This window comes from Metarhizium album (genome assembly GCF_000804445.1).
Source record: "Metarhizium album ARSEF 1941 chromosome Unknown scaffold_6, whole genome shotgun sequence".
In the NCBI taxonomy this organism is placed as follows: domain Eukaryota; kingdom Fungi; phylum Ascomycota; class Sordariomycetes; order Hypocreales; family Clavicipitaceae; genus Metarhizium; species Metarhizium album.
This window is the reverse complement of record NW_024467580.1, coordinates 91,543-114,586: the sequence shown is the minus strand read 5'-3', so window position 1 is coordinate 114,586 and position 23,044 is coordinate 91,543. Positions and strand designations below refer to the sequence as shown.

At 53.0% G+C, this 23,044-nt stretch overlaps 6 protein-coding genes across 6 annotated transcripts; 2 read left to right on the top strand and 4 right to left on the bottom strand.

The window, feature by feature from the left end:
* Positions 1-2,745: 2,745 nt before the first annotated feature.
* MAM_03167 (ankyrin repeat and zinc finger domain containing protein 1) lies at positions 2,746-4,713 on the bottom strand (the record flags this gene model as incomplete). Its single annotated transcript, XM_040821966.1, has 2 exons — positions 2,746-4,619; positions 4,671-4,713. 2 exons carry the CDS (start codon positions 4,711-4,713, stop codon positions 2,746-2,748), a joined length of 1,917 nt encoding a protein of 638 aa, XP_040679771.1.
* A 3,230-nt stretch (positions 4,714-7,943) lies between these two features.
* On the bottom strand, positions 7,944-9,485 carry MAM_03166 (F-box domain, cyclin-like protein; the record flags this gene model as incomplete). Its single annotated transcript, XM_040821965.1, has 1 exon — positions 7,944-9,485. The coding sequence occupies one exon, from the start codon at positions 9,483-9,485 to the stop codon at positions 7,944-7,946; it is 1,542 nt and encodes a 513-aa protein (XP_040679770.1).
* Positions 9,486-13,631: 4,146 nt separating this feature from the next.
* On the bottom strand, positions 13,632-14,024 carry MAM_03165 (uncharacterized protein; the record flags this gene model as incomplete). Its single annotated transcript, XM_040821964.1, has 1 exon — positions 13,632-14,024. One exon carries the CDS (start codon positions 14,022-14,024, stop codon positions 13,632-13,634), a length of 393 nt encoding a protein of 130 aa, XP_040679769.1.
* Positions 14,025-15,819: 1,795 nt separating this feature from the next.
* On the top strand, positions 15,820-17,956 carry MAM_03164 (benzoate 4-monooxygenase cytochrome P450; the record flags this gene model as incomplete). Its single annotated transcript, XM_040821963.1, has 4 exons — positions 15,820-16,000; positions 16,052-16,475; positions 16,587-17,132; positions 17,290-17,956. 4 exons carry the CDS (start codon positions 15,820-15,822, stop codon positions 17,954-17,956), a joined length of 1,818 nt encoding a protein of 605 aa, XP_040679768.1.
* Positions 17,957-18,952: 996 nt separating this feature from the next.
* On the top strand, positions 18,953-19,399 carry MAM_03163 (uncharacterized protein; the record flags this gene model as incomplete). Its single annotated transcript, XM_040821962.1, has 1 exon — positions 18,953-19,399. One exon carries the CDS (start codon positions 18,953-18,955, stop codon positions 19,397-19,399), a length of 447 nt encoding a protein of 148 aa, XP_040679767.1.
* Positions 19,400-19,954: 555 nt separating this feature from the next.
* MAM_03162 (Cryptochrome, DASH) lies at positions 19,955-22,116 on the bottom strand (the record flags this gene model as incomplete). The annotated part of the gene is made up of 2 exons (XM_040821961.1): positions 19,955-21,554; positions 21,611-22,116. The coding sequence occupies 2 exons, from the start codon at positions 22,114-22,116 to the stop codon at positions 19,955-19,957; spliced, it is 2,106 nt and encodes a 701-aa protein (XP_040679766.1).
* Positions 22,117-23,044: the final 928 nt, after the last annotated feature.

The following is a 23,044-nucleotide window of genomic DNA, read 5'->3' as shown; positions in this document are numbered from 1 at the left end:
TAGGACTCTGCGTAGAGCTCGGCCGGCTCAACCAAAGTCCCTGGCGAAAATCGCGTACATGGCTCACTTGACGGGCCAAGCAAGGTCTGCCGCCAACGACAGCATCATCGGCAACCCTTCCCGGGCTATCCATACCCTCTGAGCTTGGACGGGGTAAGATCCAACGGAGACAGTCGTCGGGCAGACAAACTCGGTGATTGGACTCGTCGGCCTGGGGGGGGGGGGGGGGGGCAGGGAGGGGGAGACCCAGCAGACTGACTACTTTGGCACTCCTCTTCAGCCCCAACGAGGGCAGGAACCCGTCTGCATTTTTTGCTGAATACATACAGAACACGTGCGGAGGTGCCACACACATGGCCCCGGGCCGGCAGCACACGAGCCCAAAAGCTTTGTAGACCACAAGTCTTTTGACTTCCACAACAGGGCGCAAAGACTTTTCTGGGAAATCCGCGGCCGTGGCCCGACCGACGCAAGCGGCAGGGCGGCCCGCCCGTCTCTGAGGCTGCCTCTACAAGGACGGGTCAAATGTCAACCGGCAACGGCCTACTTATATTCTCCCCGGGAGCAAGGGAAGGGCCTGGATGGGCTTTCTTCCGTCTTTCTGTCTTTGTGTGTGTGTTTGTCCCTCTCCCCTCTTTTTTACGTTCTGAATCTATTCACCTCCTGTGACAAGGGCTGGTCGCTTGGATGGGAGCTTGGAGCCCAGACCCATGTTTACATGCTACATCGTACGGTCTCAAAGGTCCTTGGTGAGGGCTTTGTGCAAGGAGGTCACTGTGTGTGTAGCCCTCTAGATGACTGAGGCATCAGGGGTTGATGCCTCCGGCCTTTGTGCCCTGGCCCTTGGTGCCTCGGTGCTCGAGCCCACAAGTGGCCGTTGAGGGCATCGTGAATCGTGATAGCTGCAGCGCAGCCAACGATCCTGTATCCCCGCGCCTTGGCGCGCACGCCTAGGGCTAAAGCGCCTTTTACATATATCAAGTATATGAAAGTGACTTCCCTTTGTATGGCGATTCTCTGACTGAATTTCGCAGAGTAATACATGTGAAAGCATGGCTGTGCCCCTGTAAATATTAGATGTACCCCCTTAGATTTCCTTATCGCGCCTTATCCATGTCATCGCACCGACAAAAGAGGGGTGCTCTCTAATTACACCCTCACTTGTTGTGCTTGCACGCCCTCTTTAGCGTGAAGACCTTCCACCCGTGGCGATGGCCCGACGCAAGGGGCGTGTCGACGCGGGAGCGCGGGCCGCCCGTTCCTTGTTGGCTGGACGTCTTTGAGGCTGCATCGGCAACGACATGTTAGCATGAGTCTGCAACGCCATGTTTACATCTCCTTGAAGCGAGTGAAGGACCCAGATGATTTTTTTTTTGTGTGTGCATGTGTGCATGATGTCTATATGGGTGTTTGTCCCCCCTCTTTTTTTGGGTTCTAATATATTCACTTACTTTTTATTGTTGCGGTCGAAGCTGAGGTGACGGAGGCATCCTCCGTCAAGACAGCCTCCACATCCAGACGGTTGGCTCTACCGACGTCATTGCAGACGCAGGGTCGAGCCGACCCACAGTGGTTCCTTCCGCAGTACCTGCAGATGGCCATGCTGTGCCGGCTTTAGTGTAAACGTGGACAAGATGAACAGCGTGGGAATACGTACTTGATTGTCCTTGGATCTTTCGTCGCAGTAGACGGTAAAGGTCAAGCACAAAGATCGCACAAGGTAAAAGAAACTTGTGTTCTGTTGGATCTTTTGTCGCAGTAGACGGCCAAGGCCGAGTATAAAGACGGCACAAGGTAAAGGAGACTTTGTGTTCTTGCGTCTGTCCTTTGGACTGAGAGTCGATTGTGACGGGGGTGTGGGAGATGAGGGTGCAGGACAAGAGATGAAGAGGGTGGTTTTCAAAAAAATAAACTGTGTGTTCTTTGATTGTTTGTCGCAGTAGACAGCAAAGGCCGAGTATAAAGATGGCACAAGGTGAAAGAAATGTGGTGTTGTTGGGTTTGTTCTTTGGACTGGAGAGTCGATTGTGAGGGTGCAGAAGAAGAGACAAACAGCCAGGGAACGGCGGGAGAGCGGGAAATTTATAGACATGCTGCCTGGCGCTGCCTGACGGCTGGGCATTGACCATGAAGCCATCACGACCTGTCCAGAAGGTGTTCGATTGCTGTTCAGTCGGTGTTGAGTCTCTGTCTAGTCTGTCGACGAATCATGTCTTGCCAGAAGTGGGGCGCCGCGGAAGGCGACCCACCGGTCAGCAACCAGAACAGGTTTCGCTCTTGGCCGTGAGCTTCTCATTGGCGGGATGACGGGTGGTGTGGAGCCTGTCCAATATTGAGGCCCGCAGCCGGACAGGACGACGAGTGGGAGAGCATCCGGCAGTATCCGCACTGCTGCGCTGAGGCCTCAGGCAGGAAGGACGCATGATACTGCACCGTGTCAAATCATCCATCCTCCAAACGTAATGTGCAGAGATGAGCAAATCTGCGCTTCTTTCAAGGACGAGGCATTCTGCCGAAAAGAATCGCCGCAGCCGTCAGATGGGGAGAGTTGGCGTAGTTCCTCTGCTGCTGCTGGGCCGCCGCGTCGGCACCGCAGACGAGGCCGTCGTGCAATGCAACGGTGGTTTTTTTCTCTCCTTGTTTCCCTCGTTTTTTTCTTCCCTCCCACGACCAGCACCTCCAAGATCCGGCCCAGACTGTCTCTGGTAGTTCTTTTTCGTTGTTCGTTTGCCGTCGCCGCCGATGCTATCCGCTCTTCATCCGCCGTAGTCGCTCTTCTACCGCCCTCGCTCTCCTCTCCCGCTCGAGCTTCATCCTCATGTCCGCCGTCAAGCCCCTCGTTTCTTCCTCCCGGCGTTCCTGCGGTGTCTTTGCCAGACTCGATCCAAGCGTGTTGCCCTTGGCTTTCTTTTCCACCACCTTGGGACCCTCGGTTCGTAGCCGCTCCTCTTCGGCTTTCCTCCTCTCGGCCTCCTTCTTATCTGCTTCTGACCTCTCCCGCTCTCCTCTGCCGTCGGCTTCGGCCTTGGTCATCGCCGCGGGGACATTGGCCGCGTCCCAGGCCCATTTGGCCTCTCCCAGCTCCGAACGGGCCACTCGGAAGGCGTCCCGAGTCCCCCTATCCCCCGCCAACTCGAACGGGGTTTTCCCCTCGGCGTTTTGCACGCACGGATCAGCACCCCCGCGAGTCAGAAGACCGAGCACAAGAGGCGGCGAGTTCTGGGAGGCTGCGAGGTGGAGAGGTCGAGGGGAGTGGTGATTCTGGTCCACGGGCCTGAACTCGAAGTCGGCCGACAGGCCGTGATTCGCGAGGTACGATAGCAGCGCGGGGACTTTTGAGCGTCGGATAAAGGCCTGCAGTTGGGATGTGTGCAACAGAGCCGTCTCCTCCTCCTCCTCCAGCTTTGGCTTCGGCGCCTTGGAACCAGCAGACCTGGGAGGTGCCCGTGGTTGTTGTGCCTCCTTGGTTTCCTTCTCCGGGACCACTTCCCTGACCTTGAGCCGCGTCAACTCGATGAAGGATCTCATGAGTTCATTCTGGGTGGCGCGCCTCGTGCTGAATGGTAATCCTCGGAGCCGTGAGTCATTGTGCCGTAGGACCTGGCCCTCGTACGGCCCGAAGAGCGTTCTTCGATTTGTAACACCTGTAGCCCTGACAAAGAGTAGCTCCGACGTGTCCAGCAGGGCCTTCCAGTCACGCAAGAGTGCCCGCACGTCGTCCACCAGTGCCTGTTCGTTGTACCGACGCAACGTTGAGCCAGCCGAGTGCGCCGCGCCTTTGGCGTTGTCATTTGCGGACTGCGAGCCGCCCTGCTTCCTTCGCGTGGTATATCGGTGGAAGGTCTTGTGGGCTAGCACGGTGGCCTCGCGGTTCATGGCTGTGTTTCCTTTTGCGGCCCTCGGGGCCAGGGAAACAACCATGGCGGCAAAGTGCCCGCCGCCAATCATGCATAGGAAGACGTGAGGCCCCTTGTACGCGGTCGCTGCCAGCGTCCCATCTTTGGCTGGCTTGGGCACCGTAACGGGCTCGACTTGCTTCCTCCGTAGGACGTGGACAAGATCAGAGTGCCGCTGATCTTCTCCCGTCAACAGGGCGCGGTACAGTCCAAAGTAGTGGTTCTCTGGCAAGAGTGGCGAGCTGAACCAAATCAAAGGCGGCTTGCCACGGCCTCTTCTCCCCAAGCTCGACTCGTCAGAGGCATCTCCTCCGTCGCCGGCGGCTCGCTTGTCGGCCAAACGGGCCTGTTTTTTCAGCAACGCCGTCAAAGTCGAGTCCTGCCGACGGTCGTCCTCGTCTTTATCTTCTTCATCGTCGTCTTCCTCCGAGTCCGAGCCGGAGAGCGATTCGTCAAGGTCCTCGATTAATTTCTCAAACTCGGTCTCCGAGACGGGCGTACGGTTCCGCATTCTCTGCTTCAGGTTGTAGTTGTGAAAATCCGACTTGAGGTGGCTGCGTTGTTCTTGCAGAGACGAGAAGGCCATGCCGCAAAGGGCACATGCTTGCGACCCGACCAGGTTCTCGCTCGGCGTAGGGGCCGGCTCTTCATTGACGATGTGCGCGCTGTCTGTGTCGGCCTTGACAGTCAGGCCTTCCAGCACGACGCCAGGCAGATCGTACACTGGGAATGCCGGTCAGCTCTGTGCATTCATCGGGATCGAGCACAACCAACCGTAGAGAGGCCGCCGAAGGATGTCGTCGGGTTTGGTCGCCATGGCAGAGACTCCAGCTCGTCGATGTTGAGAAGCTGCGGAGTCTGAGCCGGTCTTGTGGGCAGCGCGGTTTTTGGGTAGTCGGGAAAAGTGGCCTGCCTCTGACGACGCCACATGAGTCAGTTAGTGAAGCCCCACCAACCCCAACTCTAGCACAGCAGTTTATCCCTTATTAGTTACTTTAAGTACGGAGTATTGATTGGTGATGCTGGGGTTGATGTAGTGCAGGTGTATTGACGACACAGAGAAATGGTAACACGTTGGTTACTAACTTGGAGAAATTGATATTTTCTATTTGCGAATTTATCCGTACAGGCTACTATAGTATCTCTAGAAAATACAAATACAACTAATACAACTATATTTTATATTGTACTGTATTGCATCGTACTGGAATATCATGTCGTATAATATATGAGGCTCTAGACACAAAGGCTAGCGTGTATGTACAGGAGTTCGCAGGTCAGGTGCTCGGATTGAACTATCCAAGGACCTTTGACACCATGAGAGATTGTAGAGTCACTCCTGCTCCAAACTCTCTTTATCATGTGGCCCTTGTCACACTGCAGCAAAAGGGCCTGGAGCATTCAACTGTAACACACGTCTTGGTATTAACGGTCCTTGGTGTTTCACAAACCCTCGTGCCTGAACACTTATTTACGGAGACAACCCTGTGCCCTAGGTCTCGTGACCGCAGCCCTTGTGCAACCGTGTGACTAACCGAATGACAGAAACACAACTTTTCTCATGGCTTGATGAAGAATATTTATTAATAGCTACAGCGCACCATCTGTCTCGTTTCATCCTTACTTCGCCTTCTCTGCATCCTCCAGCCTCTCCGCCTTCATAAACGGCTCAGTCAATAGCAAAACCACGGGGGTAGGTTCCTCAGGATTTGTCACAATCATTTTCATGAAGAGGTTGCGAAAAGCCAAGCTCCCACCAAGCAAAGACCGGCGTTTTTTTTGCAGCCTGCCTTGGGATTCTCCAACGCGGTCCATTCGGTCGTCCGAGCATGGTGCTAAAACGTCAGTACTAATCAAGCCAACTGATGGGAAAAGGGCAAACCCAACAATTTTCAGCTTGTCCAGCATGAGTTTCCTCGAAGGAAGGCCGAGATTTCGGGGCCGGTCCACCAAATCGGATGGCTTCTGGAAGGTGATTTTCGAGGTCACCCCAATGTGAGATGAGCTGACCTCTCGTTTCGATATGGAATAGCTGAGCGTACTTAAGATCATCCATCCCTTTCATGCTCGTCAACAGCAGCATACTGTAAATCCAACGACCCAGAAATCGGCTGCTTCGCCTCAATCAGATGTTCTTTCGGCAGTAGATGGTTCGTCAACTATGTTCTCTGCAGGTTGAATTTCGACTGGAGCACCATCAGCAGCTTATGACGAGGGGAGGTTGAGGCGACATCTTCTGATACCAGCTGCTAGGTACTTGATGTCGGTAGGCAAGCATGGTAAAGGAGCTCCTTTGTGCGTCTGTTCCATTTGCGTCTGTGTTTGCTTATTGTTCGATTGCGCTTGCTTGGCCTTCAGGATTTGTCGAACGGAATGAATCTGTACTCCTGGCGCTGGGCCTTTAGGTAAGTGGTGACCGGCAATCCATGCATCATGAATCTGCCGATAATGTGAGTTGGATTTGTACATATAATCATGCCCGAAATACAACCGTGTGATTACTGCCAACGTTCGTGCGGCCAAGTGTTGTGGCTCATAGACCCGGACAAGGTGCGCGGATATGATGAGATTGAGGCGCATGACCTACAGACCCGTGGTCCCGGGCCAGCTTTGGACTGACCTGCCCCAGCCTGGAAGATGCCGTCACCTCCTCAGTATTGTTCATGGCCTCCCCGGTGTTATTTTAACGTGATTTGTCTGCCACTTCAACACGCGGCCGTTGTTATCGTGGGTTGGCATCCACGGGTGTTGTTTTAACGTGATTTATCTGCCGGTTCAACACGGGGGCATTGCACCACCATCTAAGCCCGTCGGCGCCGAAGAGCCTACAGCTCCTCTGTCCATTGTCAAAAACCATGCAATATCGATAATGGGATGCGAGCATGAGACATACCGATCTTGGCCGTTTCGGCCGCTGTATCATGTCAGTGTCCATGTTCATACAACAATAGTAGGATAATAAAAGATAGATGTATTATGCATATACATACCATACGCCGAATGCAGCGGCAACCGCTGCGACAAGTCCGAAGGCGAATTTTGAAATGAGACCCAACATTTCCATTTTTTTCGTCGTGGTCGTGGTTGTAGTTGTGGTTATAGTTCTTGTCAGAAAATAAAAGTCGACTGTAAAAATTTTTGTAGAGGAAAACTCTTACTACTGACTAGAGGAGTAGGTGGGGTGTTCTTTCCTGAAGTTTGTGTCTCGTTCTAGGCAACAAGTCTTTCACATTAAAGGGGGCGTCATTTCACGTGAGCAATCACACGCACACAACTTACAAACTGTTAGAGACGTTCAACGGCGCAACCAGTAGAGAGTTGGAGCGATTTGACATCAAATGAAATTATATGTCTGCACTCTGCATAACAAAGCAAGAAAACTTAGAAGTCCCTTCTGGCGACGGCCATCTGCACCTGGGACAATTTGTCATTCTCTTATCACCAAATCCCACGAAGCCAGTCAGCCGAAGCAAAGACACGGAAGAAACCTGTGTGCAATTTGTGTAGTAGCAAGCCAAATTATTAAGTAGCGGAGCTATACAAAACTTCCCTCCGCCACTAGTTCAGCTTGAAATCATTTATACTCGTATGCTGCCAAAGATGCAAACCATATCATAACTATCTACGCGCGCCAACTTGGCCCTTTTTTCTGAGGACAGCAGAGCTATCACGAGGCAGGTCAAAGGTTGTCATAAGCCGGTAAAAGACCTGATAAACTGTCTTGTAATAACTAATAGGCCGATAAAAGGCCCGGTAAGCTGTCTTGTAATAACTAATGAAGCTGAGAACAGTCCTAAGGTTGTGATTGACCGAATTAAGGGTGTGATTGTAAAGGTCTGGGAAATGCCCATCATTGGATGTGCAACATGCAGGAAGCTGTATAGTGCCAGATTTGAATAAGTAAGAAGGACTTGTTCAATACGTACCCTTTTGACCTGAAGGTCGGCGAGAGGTCAAGGGGTCCGGCACACCACCGATATGACTGTGGCTGGCACCCACGATGGCCCAGTAGGGCAACTTCATGACACTTAGTGTCTTTCCGCCTCCTCACCAGTTCTGAAAAGAAGATTTCATGGATGTAACCGTCGTCTCTTCGTAATCCCAACAGCCGGAGTCTTCACCTATGCGCTCAATGTATGCCCTCTCAACGTTCTCCTTGACTAGTGCTTCCCATCGACACCTCTTGTTTGTACGACAATCGGGGTTATCGCACCAAAGCACGTGTCGGTTGTTGTCGGTGAAGAGTCTTTCTCGAAACCTTTTATCCAATAGATTTAGCCACGCGAAGCTAGTCGGTTGTTGAAATCTCCAAAGATAGCGAAGCGAGAGACTCAGGAGTCCCTTCTCTAACCTCCACATGTATACCGCACCACAGACTCGGCAGTCGAGGGTAGCTTGGCGTCGGCATTTGGCGGACGAATGTCGTAGATAATCGTGACTGAAGCACTTGCAAATGCCATTATGAACAAAGTTGCGAATCTCTTCGCCGGCAGATATGTGTGGGCACAGCCTGTGGTTGTGGAACGCATTCAACACCAAGCTGCAGAGCGTCTCTCGGATGGCGGCAAGACTCACACGGCCTGATGAGTGGTCCATCTGAAGCAGAGGTAGATCCCAGCCGTATCCCAATTCAAATACCGTATCATGATCCCCACTTGTCTTTGCATATAGCCGTGGGAACGCACATGGAGTGCACAAGAACTCCTCGTCTTCTTCTTCGCGTTTCGTCCGGTGCGAGCGATGTGTGCACACAGACAAATAATCAGCCCTGCCATATCTGAAGGAGCTGTGGAGATCCTGCCATGACGTCGGATTGCATGAAGCGTGGTCGCACAGCGTGATATGTCCAAGTCGTCCAATACAGGTTTGAGACGCGCGATCGAGTACATTCTCGTCGTTGGGGAAGAAGAGTGCGGTTGCGTGTAGTCGATTGCATCCGACACAGTTTCGCAAGGTTCGCAGCGCCTCTAATCTTTCGGCTAGGATCCCGCGCTCTTCGGCCGCGAGGCAGGCGGCGCAGTACATGTGACGATGCAAAGAGTTGGCAATCAGGTTCTTTTCCGCGGCGCGTAGCATAATTGTTTTGAACCCCTTGTGTTTCCCTGATGATTGAGACTCGTGATACTCTTTGAAATTCTGTGCATCGAAAAGACCCATGAACCTGGCCGAAGTCTGGCGAAGGCAATACAAGGAGGGCGCAGGTAGACAATGCATTATTTGTAGCAGCAGCTCGTCAGGCAAGGTCATGAGAGATGATGCAAGACTTGGTGCCCTGTAGCTCCCCATTGCCAACTTGTTTTTTGTAACCACTGTCCTGTGCTGGCGTAACACCACCCTGACTGCGTTGTCTAATAGCTTTCTCACCCAAAAGTGCCTTTTCACGACTGGCGGTGCCGAGCTGGACGAGCCAAGAGTGCTAGACGATGCTGCATCGGCATCGCACTTTGCTACGGCAGCCGACTTTGTCAGAACTGGAACTGCCGGGGCATTGGCTTCCAAACGCTGCTCGAAGGGGCTGAATTTGCGGGGAGCGTCCCTAGTATGGCGTTCGAAAGACGAATTGCGCTTGAGCAGGTGATGCTTTTCCATCGTGATTAGTTGTCGGCGGGATACACGAGGCCACGAGCTGTTTTGATTGATGCAGTTGTTGCGTCTGATGTTGAACCTCCAGCAAGGGAAGGGGATGTGAGCCTTTTATACCAGAGGAAGAGCAACTCCCGCGGTCAGAAAGTCAAAACAGCCGGCGTGCAAAACTACCACGGCTTGGCGTGAAGCCAAGTCTGTCTGCGTCTCTGCCATTTCTGGCGGAAACTCATCGGCCTTGTATTTAACCAGTCAAAAGACTTGCCATGTCGAGCAGGCAAGATGCTAAACGAGAATAAAATCACAAGGAGACAAGCCACATGCGTCCAAGACCACGCGGCTAGAACTTTGACTATGATAGACTTTGCTCGTGTCTATTACCGCTGCAAGCCACACTTATCCGTGTACAATGTAGCGTGCGTGTAATTGGTCACGTGTAATTGCTCACTTGAAACGATGCCCTCCTTCCTGTTAAATGCATGGAAAGACTAGTTGCCTGAATGTCAGCAGGGAAGGAGTGAGCACAAGGACTGCTGTCGGCTAGTAGGAGCTTTGATAAAGAACTGGGAAAGAGACACAAACTTTAGGAAAGAACAAACCACCACTTCTGTAGTGGGTAGTCAGAGTTTTCTTCTACAAAAACTTTTGCAGTTGACTTTTATTTTCTAACAAGAACTACAACCACAACCAGCCTCACCATTGTCGACCCCTCCTGGTGAGTTATAAATCTATTGCATATGCCCACAACAGAACGCCTGAAATACAGATTGGTTAGTTCAGCTACACTAATTTTGTTTATAGCCACAAACCGACCACGACCACGACCACAACCCACGACCACGACTACAACCACGACTACAACCACCACCATAACAACAACAAAATGGAAATGTTGAATCTCATATCAATGTTTGCATTTGGACTTGTTGCAGCGGTTGCCGCTGCATTCGGCGCGTGGTTCGTCTAGAAGGCGGACCAACGCGCCGATGAGGCGCATAGTATGTATACGTATAATGCATCCATCTTCTATTTCTTATATAACTATATTAACACGATACAGAGGCAGAGGCTACTAGGCTTGGTATGTCTTATGCCTCTATATATTTCTTGTATCACTATATTGACCCGATACAGAGGCAGAGGCTACAAGGCTTGGTATGTCTTAAACTTCTATTTGTTTCTCGAAAAAATATGATTACTAACACAATATAGCGGCAGATACAGAGAAGATTAGTAGGTCTTTGCTCGACTCATCTTTATGTTGTAAGTATTGATATTAATTTAATATAGAAGCTGAACAAGAAAAGCTCAGTATGCATTATGCCTCTACTTATCTGTTGAATAACTATTAATATTTATCACGACATAGTCGCAGAAGAGGTGAAGATAGGTATGTACTCTGCTCGGATTCATTTTTATGCGCAAATGCTAATATTAATATATAATATAGCTGCTGAAGCTGGCAAGCTTGGTACGTCTTGTACTTCTTTGGGTAAATACTAATGTTAACATTATACAGCCGCCGAGGCAGCTAAGATTAGTATGTCTTATGCCTCTATTTATTTGTTGTATAAGTATTAACATTATACAGCGAGTGAAACGGCTAAAATTAGTATGTCTTATGCTCGCACCCTACTATGATTATTACAAAGTTTTTGACATGAGACAGACGAAGAGGTATGGGCCCTTCGGCGCCGGAGGCCCTAGATGGCGGCGCTATAACTCTAAAATGGGTCTACAAGTACGCCGAGGGCTCTGTATTTTTTTGTTAGGTTGTGTGTACGTTACCTATCTTTATATATAGGTAATTAAGAGAAGCTCCAAGTACACGAAGTGAAATAACTATAAGTTACTCTGTAGATAACTTGTGAAACTCCACAAAGTTAACTCAGTTTCAAGGCTATGCTTTGCCCAGCATTGAATGCACGCGTGGGCCGGTCCGACCCAATGAAGTTGCTATTGACTGAGCCGTTTATGTAGACGAAGCGAAGCCGGAGGAAGTAGAGATCGAAATTGATGGTGTGGCTCTGGCTGCAAAGAACCATCCTCCATGAAGCCATAAGCAAAGTTCTGCTTCAGCCACAGCGAGATGTATGGCAAACCAAGGGAAATTCCGCGGCAAGCGGCAAGACAAAGCTGGCCATGCGTGTCCTCTCCATGACGTCGCGCATATTTATTCTCCGTCTTTTTTATTCTCGGGCCTAAAACTTCTAGTCTACAATGGTCGCGAGCCAAAAAGAAAGAACGCATGCTTGGAGGCCCCGACGACCCATTCGTGTCCGAAACATCCACGGTGACCACTACATTGGCCTGGCCTGCTGATGAGCCTTCCAGATTTTGGACGAGCTGAGCAGGCAAGTGTATATTGAACGAGCAGCTACTATTGTGCGTATGGGACTAGTCAAGAGCTTTTTGGACCATGACATCAGCGGTATCTCGACGTACAAGTGCTCGAGACGTCATTAGGAACAACGAGGATACAAAATTCTACTAGCGAGGGCCTTTGCAATATTGAAATTCAACCAACGGTCTATCAAACCCTAAAAGCCCTAAAAAACCGGCTGTGTTTTGAAGAAAAAAAAAAAGAAAAGAAAAGAAAAGGCCAGCTCAACCCGCAGCCACTCGACCTTACAAATGGCCACTTTTCCTACAACAACAAACAAACCCCCAAAAAGGCGAGTAAAAAGCCAGCATTGAACAAGCGCACTCCCCAACGTGTGCTGACGTTTCCCCTGGCCGTTCTAAAGCTTCGTTGTCCCCGCGAATTTGGACACCCGACGAGCGCCAGCGAGGGCTCACACAAAGGCGTTCTCCCTGGCCTCACTTGTCGTCCTTCACGATGCGCCGGTCAAGTCCGCTCGTGGCCGGCTTCGCGACTCTCGTCTCCATCGCCGCGCTGCCGGTCGCGCAAAACGGCCTGGGCGGGAGATCAGTGGCCCCCGATGCGACATTCCGCGTCCCAGATGCGGTCAGTCGCCCAGCATCCTCGTTTGACTCAGCCCTTCAGCCCTCTGCGGGCAGCGGGTGCGGACCTTGGCAAGGCTAACATTGTAGGTGGCTTGGCTTCCGGCACGACTCGCGAGCTAGGCCGTGTTATACCACGACGTAAACTTCGTGGGGCGACGCTGGCGCATCTCGAACCTGGCGTGGAGAGACTGGAGCTGCATCCATCTGCCGGACAAAATGTACGGACTCGACCCCTTCACCCCCCAGGGGCCGAGGTGCCTGCCACGATGCTGACGGGATGCAAATGGTAGTCGGTGGAAAGTATCCTCGTTGCAGATCACGAACCCCCTCACCGAGTGCTCGCTTTTCGAGTAAGCATGTGCCTGCCCGTCTGAAACTTCGGTTTCTCGCCGTGCCCTTGCCACGCTCAACTGACTGACGCGACTGGTGACGCCAGAGACAAGTTTTGCTGGACAATGATTTGGGCGGGGATTCAGCAGGATATCCCGGATTTGGGAGTCATTGGGGCCAATGACAGGGTTGGAAGTATCAGGTGCCAAGACAAGTATTGATGATTGAGCAATTCCTACGGCCGTGTCCGTGTTGCGTTGCGCTGGGGAGCTGGTCGACCTTGTTGTCTATGTCTGTCCCCTCCCCTTAAAGGCACGCCAAAATCTCGTTTCGAGTGGTCAGTGATTGGAAGCAGAGGAGCCAGTCCTGTTAGGTCAATTAGTTCTCACCGTATCGTGCCTCAACTCGCCCTGGTGTTTGTGTGTCGGAATTCCCAACCATGGCCACGGGCAAAGGCGTAGACGCCCACGCGCTGTTACCCAGCATGAAATATCACGCATGGATGGAGCACAATGTAATAACTTACTCAACAAGGTTCGCTAGCTGGATACCCAATTGCTGTACTGCATCACGCCGGACTGTGAAGTTCTTGACCACGTTCTGCTTGCATCAGATTCATACCACGCCCCTGGATTTGGGCTCTTGCCCCAGAAGCTGTGTAGGCAGCTCGCGCGTCTTCACTCTCAAGCCAAGTTCTTTTGGGTGCTGGCTCCGCATGTCTTGGATAATCAATCATGGATCACCAGGTCAAACCAAAGCCTCTGGTCCTTGGAATGTATGGAGTGGCCTTTACTGGCTTCTTATCTGTCTCCTGCATGCGCACCAGCCGGCTGAGACTCACCCCCTCCCGACTCCTCACGACACCAGTCCTCGCGTAAACATGCCCGGCCATCTCTGGGCTGAACCCCAAGTTGCTACACCTCTTCTTGCTTGGGATCGAATAGTGCGAGCAGCCTCCGCCGTACTAGAAGTGACGCTGGCCACGGTCCGTTTCAATTCCTGAGTCGCCCAGGCAGGGCCACCATTGGCGTCGATACCACACTGCACCATGGCAATTCGGCGACGTTCTCCTCGGAGAATAAAGTCCATGACGCAGGCGAGTACGGTGAGTGAAAATCGGGCAAAGAGAGGTTCAGGCGCAATAGGGGCAAGGCTGTGCGCCCTTGCTCCTCGGGAGTAATCGCACATGGCATTATTGGTGTACCACTCATCGTGAGACTGGGGGATGATATGGGCAATTTCAGCCATTAGAGAGCCAGAGGTTATACGACTGGGCCTTTCGGGTAACGATATCACGGCTATCGCTTTCATCTTGTGGGCTTACAGTATCGAGTCGTGGCAGTGAGAACATGGTGTGCTGGGATGCCAAATCGAGACATGTGAGTGACAAAGCGACGGCAAGCCAGTGCTATGCGGTGTCCCCTTCATTGCATGATCTTTGTTGGGACCGGTCGACAGCAAGGAACCAGATGTCAAAGTGTAGCAACAACGAGAAGTCTTTCGTCTGGGTGTCCGCTTTAGCTAACGACGTCATTCATGTTTGCGGCCGTCCAGTGACTCGTGACAACATTAGCTCCGCCTTCCGTCAGATGAGTCAGCTCGCCCCCGGCGGAATACTGCTACCAGTACATGTCGGTGTGGAATACCAAGCAGCGCATGGCGCGGTCAAGATGAAAGAAGCAGCGGTACGGATACGTGGCGGCGATGTCGAACGATGGGAGAAAGCTGCCTGCCTACAAAGGTAGAAGGTAGTCGTTCGAGCCTCCACAAATATATCGGATAAATCTATGTCCGGGCCCTTTCGGAGTCGGACAAGTAAGTAGCTTGGTCCGTGTGGAACGTCTTCGAGGATGCATACAGACATGCCATGGCGATCCAAGAGACGCGTTATTTGGCCAGCTAAAGTGACAATCACGGATGTCTGACGAAGTGGCTGATGCTAGTGCAGATATACAAACCGCGTGTGTCGCTCGTGTACGCACACGCCTTGCCTTGACCGGCCCGTCTCGTGGCCTCAAACTTTTCCCATGGCCGAGCGTTGCAAAAAGCTGTGCCACTGGATTTTCGAAAATATCTGCATGGATCATGGCGACGCCTCGTACAGATCCTCTCATATCTCTCTCTCGAGGTCGGCCAGCGATGCCTGTCATTCAAATTTCCCGCAACAGCCCCCTTTCTGCTACTGGCAGGCGGCATGGGTCGGCTGATTGACTAATGACTACCGAGCATTTCCTGAGGAGCAGATATCTCGTTACGAAAGGGCTTTTCCGATACTTGGAAACCATGAGTTTCATGGCCTTGGTCATGCTTCGGTTCTGGAAACAGCGCAGCGTCTGTCCAAGGAGCCCGCGCTCGCTGATCGTCTTGTGCTCCTGAACCAGACTCGATGGGACAGTTCAGTTCCGACATGACTATTCTGGGCTGCACCACACACCATGTCGTACGGTCCAAGATGAACGATTTCAAAAAGATTGACGACTGGGCCCCGCAGAAGCACGACCAAGTTCATCGTATCGAGGCCTCCTGGCTGTGTGAGCAGAACGCTCTTCTGGCTAGGAACGGACAGCAAAAGCCTAGAACAACACTGGTAGCATGCACCCTGTATAGAGGGCACTTCTCGTCCCGATCACGTTGCCAACCCGTGGACGGTGGCTTTTGCTACAGACCTCTTTACCCAAGATAGCTGGGACCACGTCAAAGTTTGGGCATTTTTGACCATACGCGTTACTCCACAGACCTGGTGTGAAACGGAATTCGCCCGGTTTTCAATCAACGTGGCTATGTAATTCCCGGATGCGCCAGTTGGGCAGCTGCGCGCCGAAATGCGGGCACGGGTCCTCACGAGTTTAATGTTCCCATGGACGATTACCTTGTAGCCAAATATGCCCCGTCCGCCAGTTATAGTCATACCAAAGGCCCTGGCCCTTGGGCTGTTTCCCCTTCTTCCATTAGATGCTCCGCGGCCGGCTCCTCATCGCGCATGTGGAGGGACACTATTAGACAGCCTTGGATGGTGGTCATTTTGCAGTTTCTAATGCCAACAATGCAAATGGCGATTGCAATTGCCCAAGGTGGATTTGACACGGTTGAGCCAAAGCGCAATCCGGGCCAGGAATCTCTATCAACTGGAGGTGGACCCTCGTTTCAGACTGGTGATGTGAGCGTCAGCTTCATCCAAAGGCACCAATTTGACACTTCAGAGGAGCTCGAAACAGTGTTTGTAGGTATGTCCCATCAATATGAAGATACCAGGGACGTGTCGATACTCCTGGCAGCTGACTTGGCGTTCACACAAGCCCATTTACCAACCGACCCCATCAAAGACGCGCCTCTTCGCAAACACCTTGATACAGGCGCCCAGGAGACTTGTCTCGGGTATCGTACTGAACCGGGCCCGATGGCGAGGATGCGCACGACGCGAGCACGACGACACGGAGAAGACGCGGCAGGGGAGGCTCGTGGCGCCTCGTCATTCTGCGGCCGCGTCCGCCACGAAGCTTTACGGCAGGCGCCATGTCTCTGTTCTCGACAGTCGCAGCTTTGCTCGTGGCCTCGGCCCTCACAACCCACTAACGTCGTTTCTGCGTTTGCGGCATGTTCCTGGCCCTTGCTGGGCGGCTTGGACGCCATTTTGGCTTGTACTGATGCAACTGAGCGGTCGGATGCACTTTGTCCTTCACGACGTGACCTAGAAATACGGTGAGTGTTGTCATGGACTTGAAATACGCAATGAACCCCCGCCCTCGAAGCCCATGAGAAGCCGGCCGGGAGTTGAAAAAAAAAATAAACAAAAAACTCCTAAATCTACAGGCCCCGTCGTAAGAATCGGTCCCGACTGGGTTGTCTGCGGAGGTGTTTCCGAGCTCCGCCGCATCTGGGCATGGACGCGATCATGGTGGTATCGCGGGATCGCATCGACCCCTACCGGGACAGTTCGTTTTCCACGATAGACGACAGGCTGCACAGTGTCATTCGGAACAAGCTGATGCCAAGCCACGGCGACAAAGACGTCGACAACCTGCACCGGCACATTGATGAGCAGGTTGCCAACCTGGCCCGGCTGATAGACACAGAGGACGTGTCGACCGGTCCGAGCCGCTACAAGGGTGTTGATCTGGCGCAGAAAGTACAGTATTTTGCCCTGGATGTGATATCCACGCTTGCCCTTGGCAGGACGTTGGGCCATCTGGCCGAGGACCAGGACAAGTTTCGCTACATTGAAACCGAGAACCAGACTGTCTGTATCCTCGTGTCCACCACGCTTATACCCGGCGTCATCCGTGTTTTACAGTCTCCCTACTTCAAATGGGTCATGCCACGGATCGGGGACATGGCGGGCATCGGCAACGTAATCAAGTTTGCCAGGAAACGTCAGCCAGCGGTACGGCGCTGATCCTCTGGTCAAACAGGACATGTTGGGGTCATTTGTAAAGCACGGCCTGGACCAATGGCACAGCGAAACGGAGGGAGGCGCTCGTACAGGTGATTGCTGGTTCTGACACGACTGCTGCAGCCATCCAATCGACGATGCCGTTTCTCATGACCTCGCCACGAGTATACGCGCGTCAGCAGGCCGCGATGGACCGGGAAATCAAGCTGGTGCGCATCTCGTCTCCCATCTCCGACGCCGAGGCACGAGGGCTCCCATACCTCCAGGCGGTCATGCTCGAAGGCCTGCGCATGTTCCCACAAGGGCGGCGTTGTACCCCGAGGTTTCTTCCCGAGATGAAGTCTTGTGCGGAGTGCCCGCTCCCGCAGGCGCAAATGTCGCCTGGTCCCCTCAGTCGGTTATGCGAGACCAAGACATATTTGGCAGCGAAGCCGATCTGTTCCGGCCAGAACGCTGGCTGGATCGCACCCAAAAGTCCAAGCCCAGGGAGCAGTCCGTCATGATGGCCTTTGCAAGCGGCAGCCGCCGGGAGAGCCTAGGGCGGAACATTGCCATGACTGAGCTGAACAAGATCTATGTCGAGGTGAGTAACACCAAGGTGGTTGCGTGTGAATGGCACGGTGGTTGGCTCTCGAACCAAGAGACTGACCGACCTGGGGGCCCAGCTTCTTGGGCGCCTCGACTTTACGCTGCTGGACCCCAGGAATCCATGGAAGTCGTTCCATGCAGGACTGTTCTGTTCAGCCAGACTGATTTCAGTGTGAGAATCACCCGGCGGGCAAGCTGCTGACAATCCTGCTGCCTGCTTTGACTTGTCTCCCCCCGGCCCCGCAATCGAGGATTTGACCTCTCCGCGAGGGGCGAGGAGGGCGAAGAGGGCGAAGAGGGCGAGCAGGGCGACGACGCGGAACAAGCTGCCTGGTTTTCGGCAAACCAGCCTACCAGCCCTGATGCATGCAGGATGCCAAATCGGTGCAGGATGGCATTCCCAGTGCCGACATTGAAGAAGTACGGAGCACCCCGGGCAGATTAATCCAACAAGTTGCTTGTCCGATCGTCGATCTCCATGTAGTCAACGCCACCAGTCGGGCACGAAGCCGTACACGCCAGTGACACCACCCACAATTTGCAAACAAGGCCATGCACAACATGGATAAAGCAAGCAGAGCCTTGCAAGCCTTGCAGCCGCTGCGACACGTCATGTGCCCGCCCCTGGAGTCCCGATGCTCCGTACAGGGATGGGCTTTGCATCCGCGTTTGATGCGCAACCCAAAAAAACGACGATAATAAAAGCCCTCGAGGACGTCGCCCGCCCACTGGGGAATCCCTGTCGAGCTGAAGCGCCTCTTCAACCTTGTTTTCCCGCCCACGACCGGCCGTGCTGAACCTTGCACGCCCCCCGAGTTCCTCCGGATCCAGAGACGCGCGCAGGCCCAGGGAGTCAGGCAAGCAGCCATCGAGCCAATGTTTCTGTTACGCTCATGCTCATGCTCATGCTCATGCTCATGCTCACGCGCGAGACGGAAAGGAAAAGGAACCGGAAAAGGACCGGGACCCAGCCACGCCCCTCCCCGGCCACTTCGCGCATGACGTGCCGAAGCCCCCCCCCCCTGCAACGAGGCCTCTGCCGCCGTCTCCGCGAGATGCAGTATTTTGATTTTCCGCTCGCTCCTTCCATCTCCCGCGGCGCATTCGACACTGCATCCTGCACGGAACCTGTCGGGGATACCAGCCACGTCGTTTCTTTCCTCTTTCCTCCCTGCACCGCAAACAAGGGAACCGCACAATGGACTTTGTCAAAAAGGTAGCCAACGAGGTCGGGGGTGCCGGCCGGGACGGCGAGAACAGCCAGGCAGGCGGCGGCGGCAAGCTCATGGATTCGCTCAACAACATGGCCGGTGGGGGCAAGCAGGGCGAGGCGAATGAGGACGGCCTCGATAAAGGTACGTACGTGAGCACACTGGCAATGGCAATGTTACACGGCATCGGCCGTGCTACTCCATGCGTGCGTCGCCCCAGCAGTACTCCGTACCGGTACAGCTTGATAACCAGCTCCGATCCAGCCGTCGACTTGGTCCAGGAAAAGGTCCTCGGCGAGGGCGACCAGTCCAACGAGAGCGCCGCAGAGCAGGCCAAGGACGAGGCCATCTCCGACTTCATACGTGACAAGTACAAGGAGACCACCGGCAAGGACTTCTTCATCGCCGACAAGGACAAGAAGTACGGCGCCTAGTTTCCTCGTCTTGCGTGGCTGCACTGCACTGCGCTGCACTGCACAGTCATGTCAAAATAAAGACCCCATCGTCAATGCTGTGCTCATGCTTGTTTTGTTATTTCTCATGTACTCTTTCGTATGCGCATGAGTTTTATGATTCTCCTACCTAGCCTACGAAGGTTGAGAGGCAAAAGACAAATAGATAAAATTAAGAAAATTAAGAAAATTAAGAAAAAAAGTTCCCATCATCAGGCGTTATGCTTGCCATCCTCTTCTGATATCCTGGATACCCGTCGTTTCGCCCCAGCCCCTCCTCTCCCGCGTGGTACGTACAACGCAAAGAAATCTTTTGTCAAGTTTTATACCACCACTTTGGTGGCTGCAAAAGGACCCTGTTTGATATCCCAGGTGACGGGTTTTGTTGCCTGCGTAGTCTGAACACCATCACCCAAGGCCACGGCGTCCCACTGTCAAGACTTGATCAAGTGTGTGTCTGACCAACTTCATCCGCCAGGTATCAACAGGATGTGACCAAAGCTTCTTTGGGCGCCTTCGCTGATGAGCCCACAGCTTCTACTGCCCACCGCTTGGAAACTGTTGATAAGGCACCTGGAACCCGGATGGGCCTCGTCCTCTAAAGCCTCCTCTCTGTCCATACGGACGCCAAGTACCCCGGAACTGACCGCCGTTGCCACGACCCCGAGATTGGTCGCCACCTTTCCAGCCTCGGCCGTTTTGCCCCTGTGCATTCGAGGGTTGGCCTCCTGCGTTGTTCTCTCTCCATGATACGTCCACGGATTGCTTGTGTGACGTCCCGTCTGTCCGCGCTTGGTCTCTAGCTTCTGCATCTGCGCCTGGAGCACCCGCCAACTCACCAGCGGCCGCGTCGCTCGATGTTCCGGATCCGTTGTGTTGTTGATTGTTGTAATTGCCACCCCAGCGGCCACCTCGAGGGTGCCCTCGCCGTTTGTTAAGTCGTCGGGTTGCCCTTGGTTTGCGGTCCACGTGGAAATCAATCTTCTTGACAGGGTCCGTGACCATAACACTGTCGGATAAACCACAGCTTTTCAACTCGGCCGCTTCGGTGGTACACACCTGAAAGACGTTTTCAAGCTTTTCGAGCCCTTGTAACTCAGTCACCCACATACGAACGTAGATCCCTTCCTTGTCGTAATCGAAAGCCTGTTTGACAGGGTTAAATGTGCGAGCGTCGCCACGAGGATCGTTTCCGATACCAGCCACGTACTGCCAATTGGCCCAGTTGGAAGACACGTCGTAGTCCACGAGCATCATTTCATACCACTCTGCACCGTACCTCCAGTCGATTTCAAGATGCTTTGAGAAAAAGCTAGCTGCGTTCTGCCGTGCCCGGTTCGATGTATATCCCGTGTGAAACAGCTCGCGCTGGGAAGCGTCTATGATTCCCATTCCCGTGGTGCCGACTTGAAATCGTTCAAGAATCTTCGAAATTCGAGCTGGTGTTGGTTCTTGTTCGGGGGCCGCTCCCTCTTCGTTCGCAGTCTTCCATTTCTTATCGTAGCTTCTGTCTTGTCGAAATCCAGAGAGTCTAAAAAGCTTGCGCCCAAATTTTGCCGTGCAGAGCCTCATGTAATCTCGCCACAAGAGTTCAAATCGAATGCCTTTTGTTCCGTCGTTTTCACCATCACCATATCCAGCGGCGTCCTTGTACTGTTCGTCGGTTCCATCTTCTAGCTTCAAGAGCTCTTCGTGGATTTGCCTCGCGGTGAGACAGCCCAGGGCTAAATAGCCGGACAGCTTCAGGCTATAGTCAACACCGACCAGGCCATTGCGGGTATCCTTGTACGACGTCATAGCCCCGGACTTGACCAGATGCTTCAGCCTTTCCCAGGCGCTGCTCTCTCCACCGGTGAAAGGATGACCGTTGATGGCATCTTGGGGTCGTTTAGTAGTGTCGGCAATTATGTTCTCGAGTGGCTTCGCTAATCTTTTCTGAATATCTTCCAAAGATGCTGGCGAAACAAACGGATGCGCTTGGGCAGGGATCGACCCTTCTTGCGGAAACATTGGAAGCGATGACTTGTCTGGCCTTGGTAGAACTTTGCGGGGCTTTTCTCTGAGAGGCTCTTGAGACTTTCGATAGGTTGTGAAAACATCGGGTAAATCTGCTGGGCTTTCCAGGCCTGTGTCGCGGCTAAAAGCATGCTTAGTGTGACACGAACCCGGGTTGTTATGAAAAGGGTAACTCACTCATCGACAAAGTATTTTTCATCCTTCCACAGTTTGAATTCGATTCCATGCTCGGAGCACAGAGCGGATATTGATTCTTGTTCCCGCACCTCTTCCCAAGAAGGCTCCTCTGTCATCCAGACAGCATTAACACTGGGCACAGTGCCCTTGAGTTCCTTGATGAGATGATCAATGACATCCTTGGCGCTTCCGAGTCGAAGTGCGAGACCACTACCCAAATCCTCGAGATTCTTCTTCAAATTCCAAACGGCTTCCGCGGTGAATTTGGCTCGATGGGGTCCACAGCGCCAAAACTTGCCCACTTGGCTCTTGGCTGGAGGATACGGCGACGGCTCGCCATCCTTCAGAAACCCAGAGACTTCTACCTGATGGGCAGGGAACACATACACAGGCAACAGATGCGTGAAGCCATGCCCAGAGGTGGTGGCCAGGTGATGCAAGATGGGATTGTCAGCCACTCTCAAGTCCCGCCTCAGGAGGTAAACCAAGAGTTTACCTCTCGACATGTCTCGTCACGAGCTGATAATCGGGATTTCTCTTGATCTGTTTTTGCCAATGAAAAGACTGGCCAAGCCAGTTTGTCGGTGAGTGGCAAAAATGAAAGCAGCTGGCGATTCTCAATGATGCGTGAAGATGCAAAGGGGCTTGGACGGGGAGCTGGCGCACTTTGGAAGTGACCAATTGTCTCTTTTATGGCTCTTACAGCAGTTAAGAGCCCACCTCAGGCACCACGCCGGCAACAATGTGTGTTGCTTGGACCGACGAACGCCACAGGCACAAGGCAGCCGCGCGGTGAAAGCACAGGGGACAGACAGCGTCCCGGCTCGAGAGAAAACAAAATATTGGATGCCAGGGGGTTGTGGGTCAGACGATCTGAGATTTCGCAGTGCGTGAAATGTGTTTTCAGAACGCTCTATCTATGATACGTCATGAAGCTTGTCTCGGAAGCGCAGATGGAATCCTCAGGCCGAGCATAGACGGCCAGTTAGCAGCAAATCAGGAAAGTGAGCCGCTGATTTTCCCCCCACTGGTTGTAGGTGCCCCAAGGTTTCGGTTTCTACAAACCAGTCGAGCTTGGATAGTTCAGTCCCGCGGTGACCGTTGGAGGGCTAGCTAGCCGGAACTGTCGGTATGTGTGTGGGACAGGGACTCGGAGGAGCAAACCGACAAGGAACCAACGGCAGGCTGAAGTCAGAACCCGCAGCTGTAGCTTTCAGGGCTCGCAAGGTCCTCGTTTGGGCAAGACTGCCTGCTCACCATGGCCGAATCGCGTGACTTTCCGTTGCTTTTGTTTTGTCAAGGAGACGCAGTCTGATATTATGGTGAAGTAAGGGGCCGTTGTCTCTGGATGGCTTGGCCGTGTACACCGACGACAGTATTGGTATATCAAGCGAAGCTTTGCTACCAGGAACTGGTCAATTGAGTTTGCAAGCG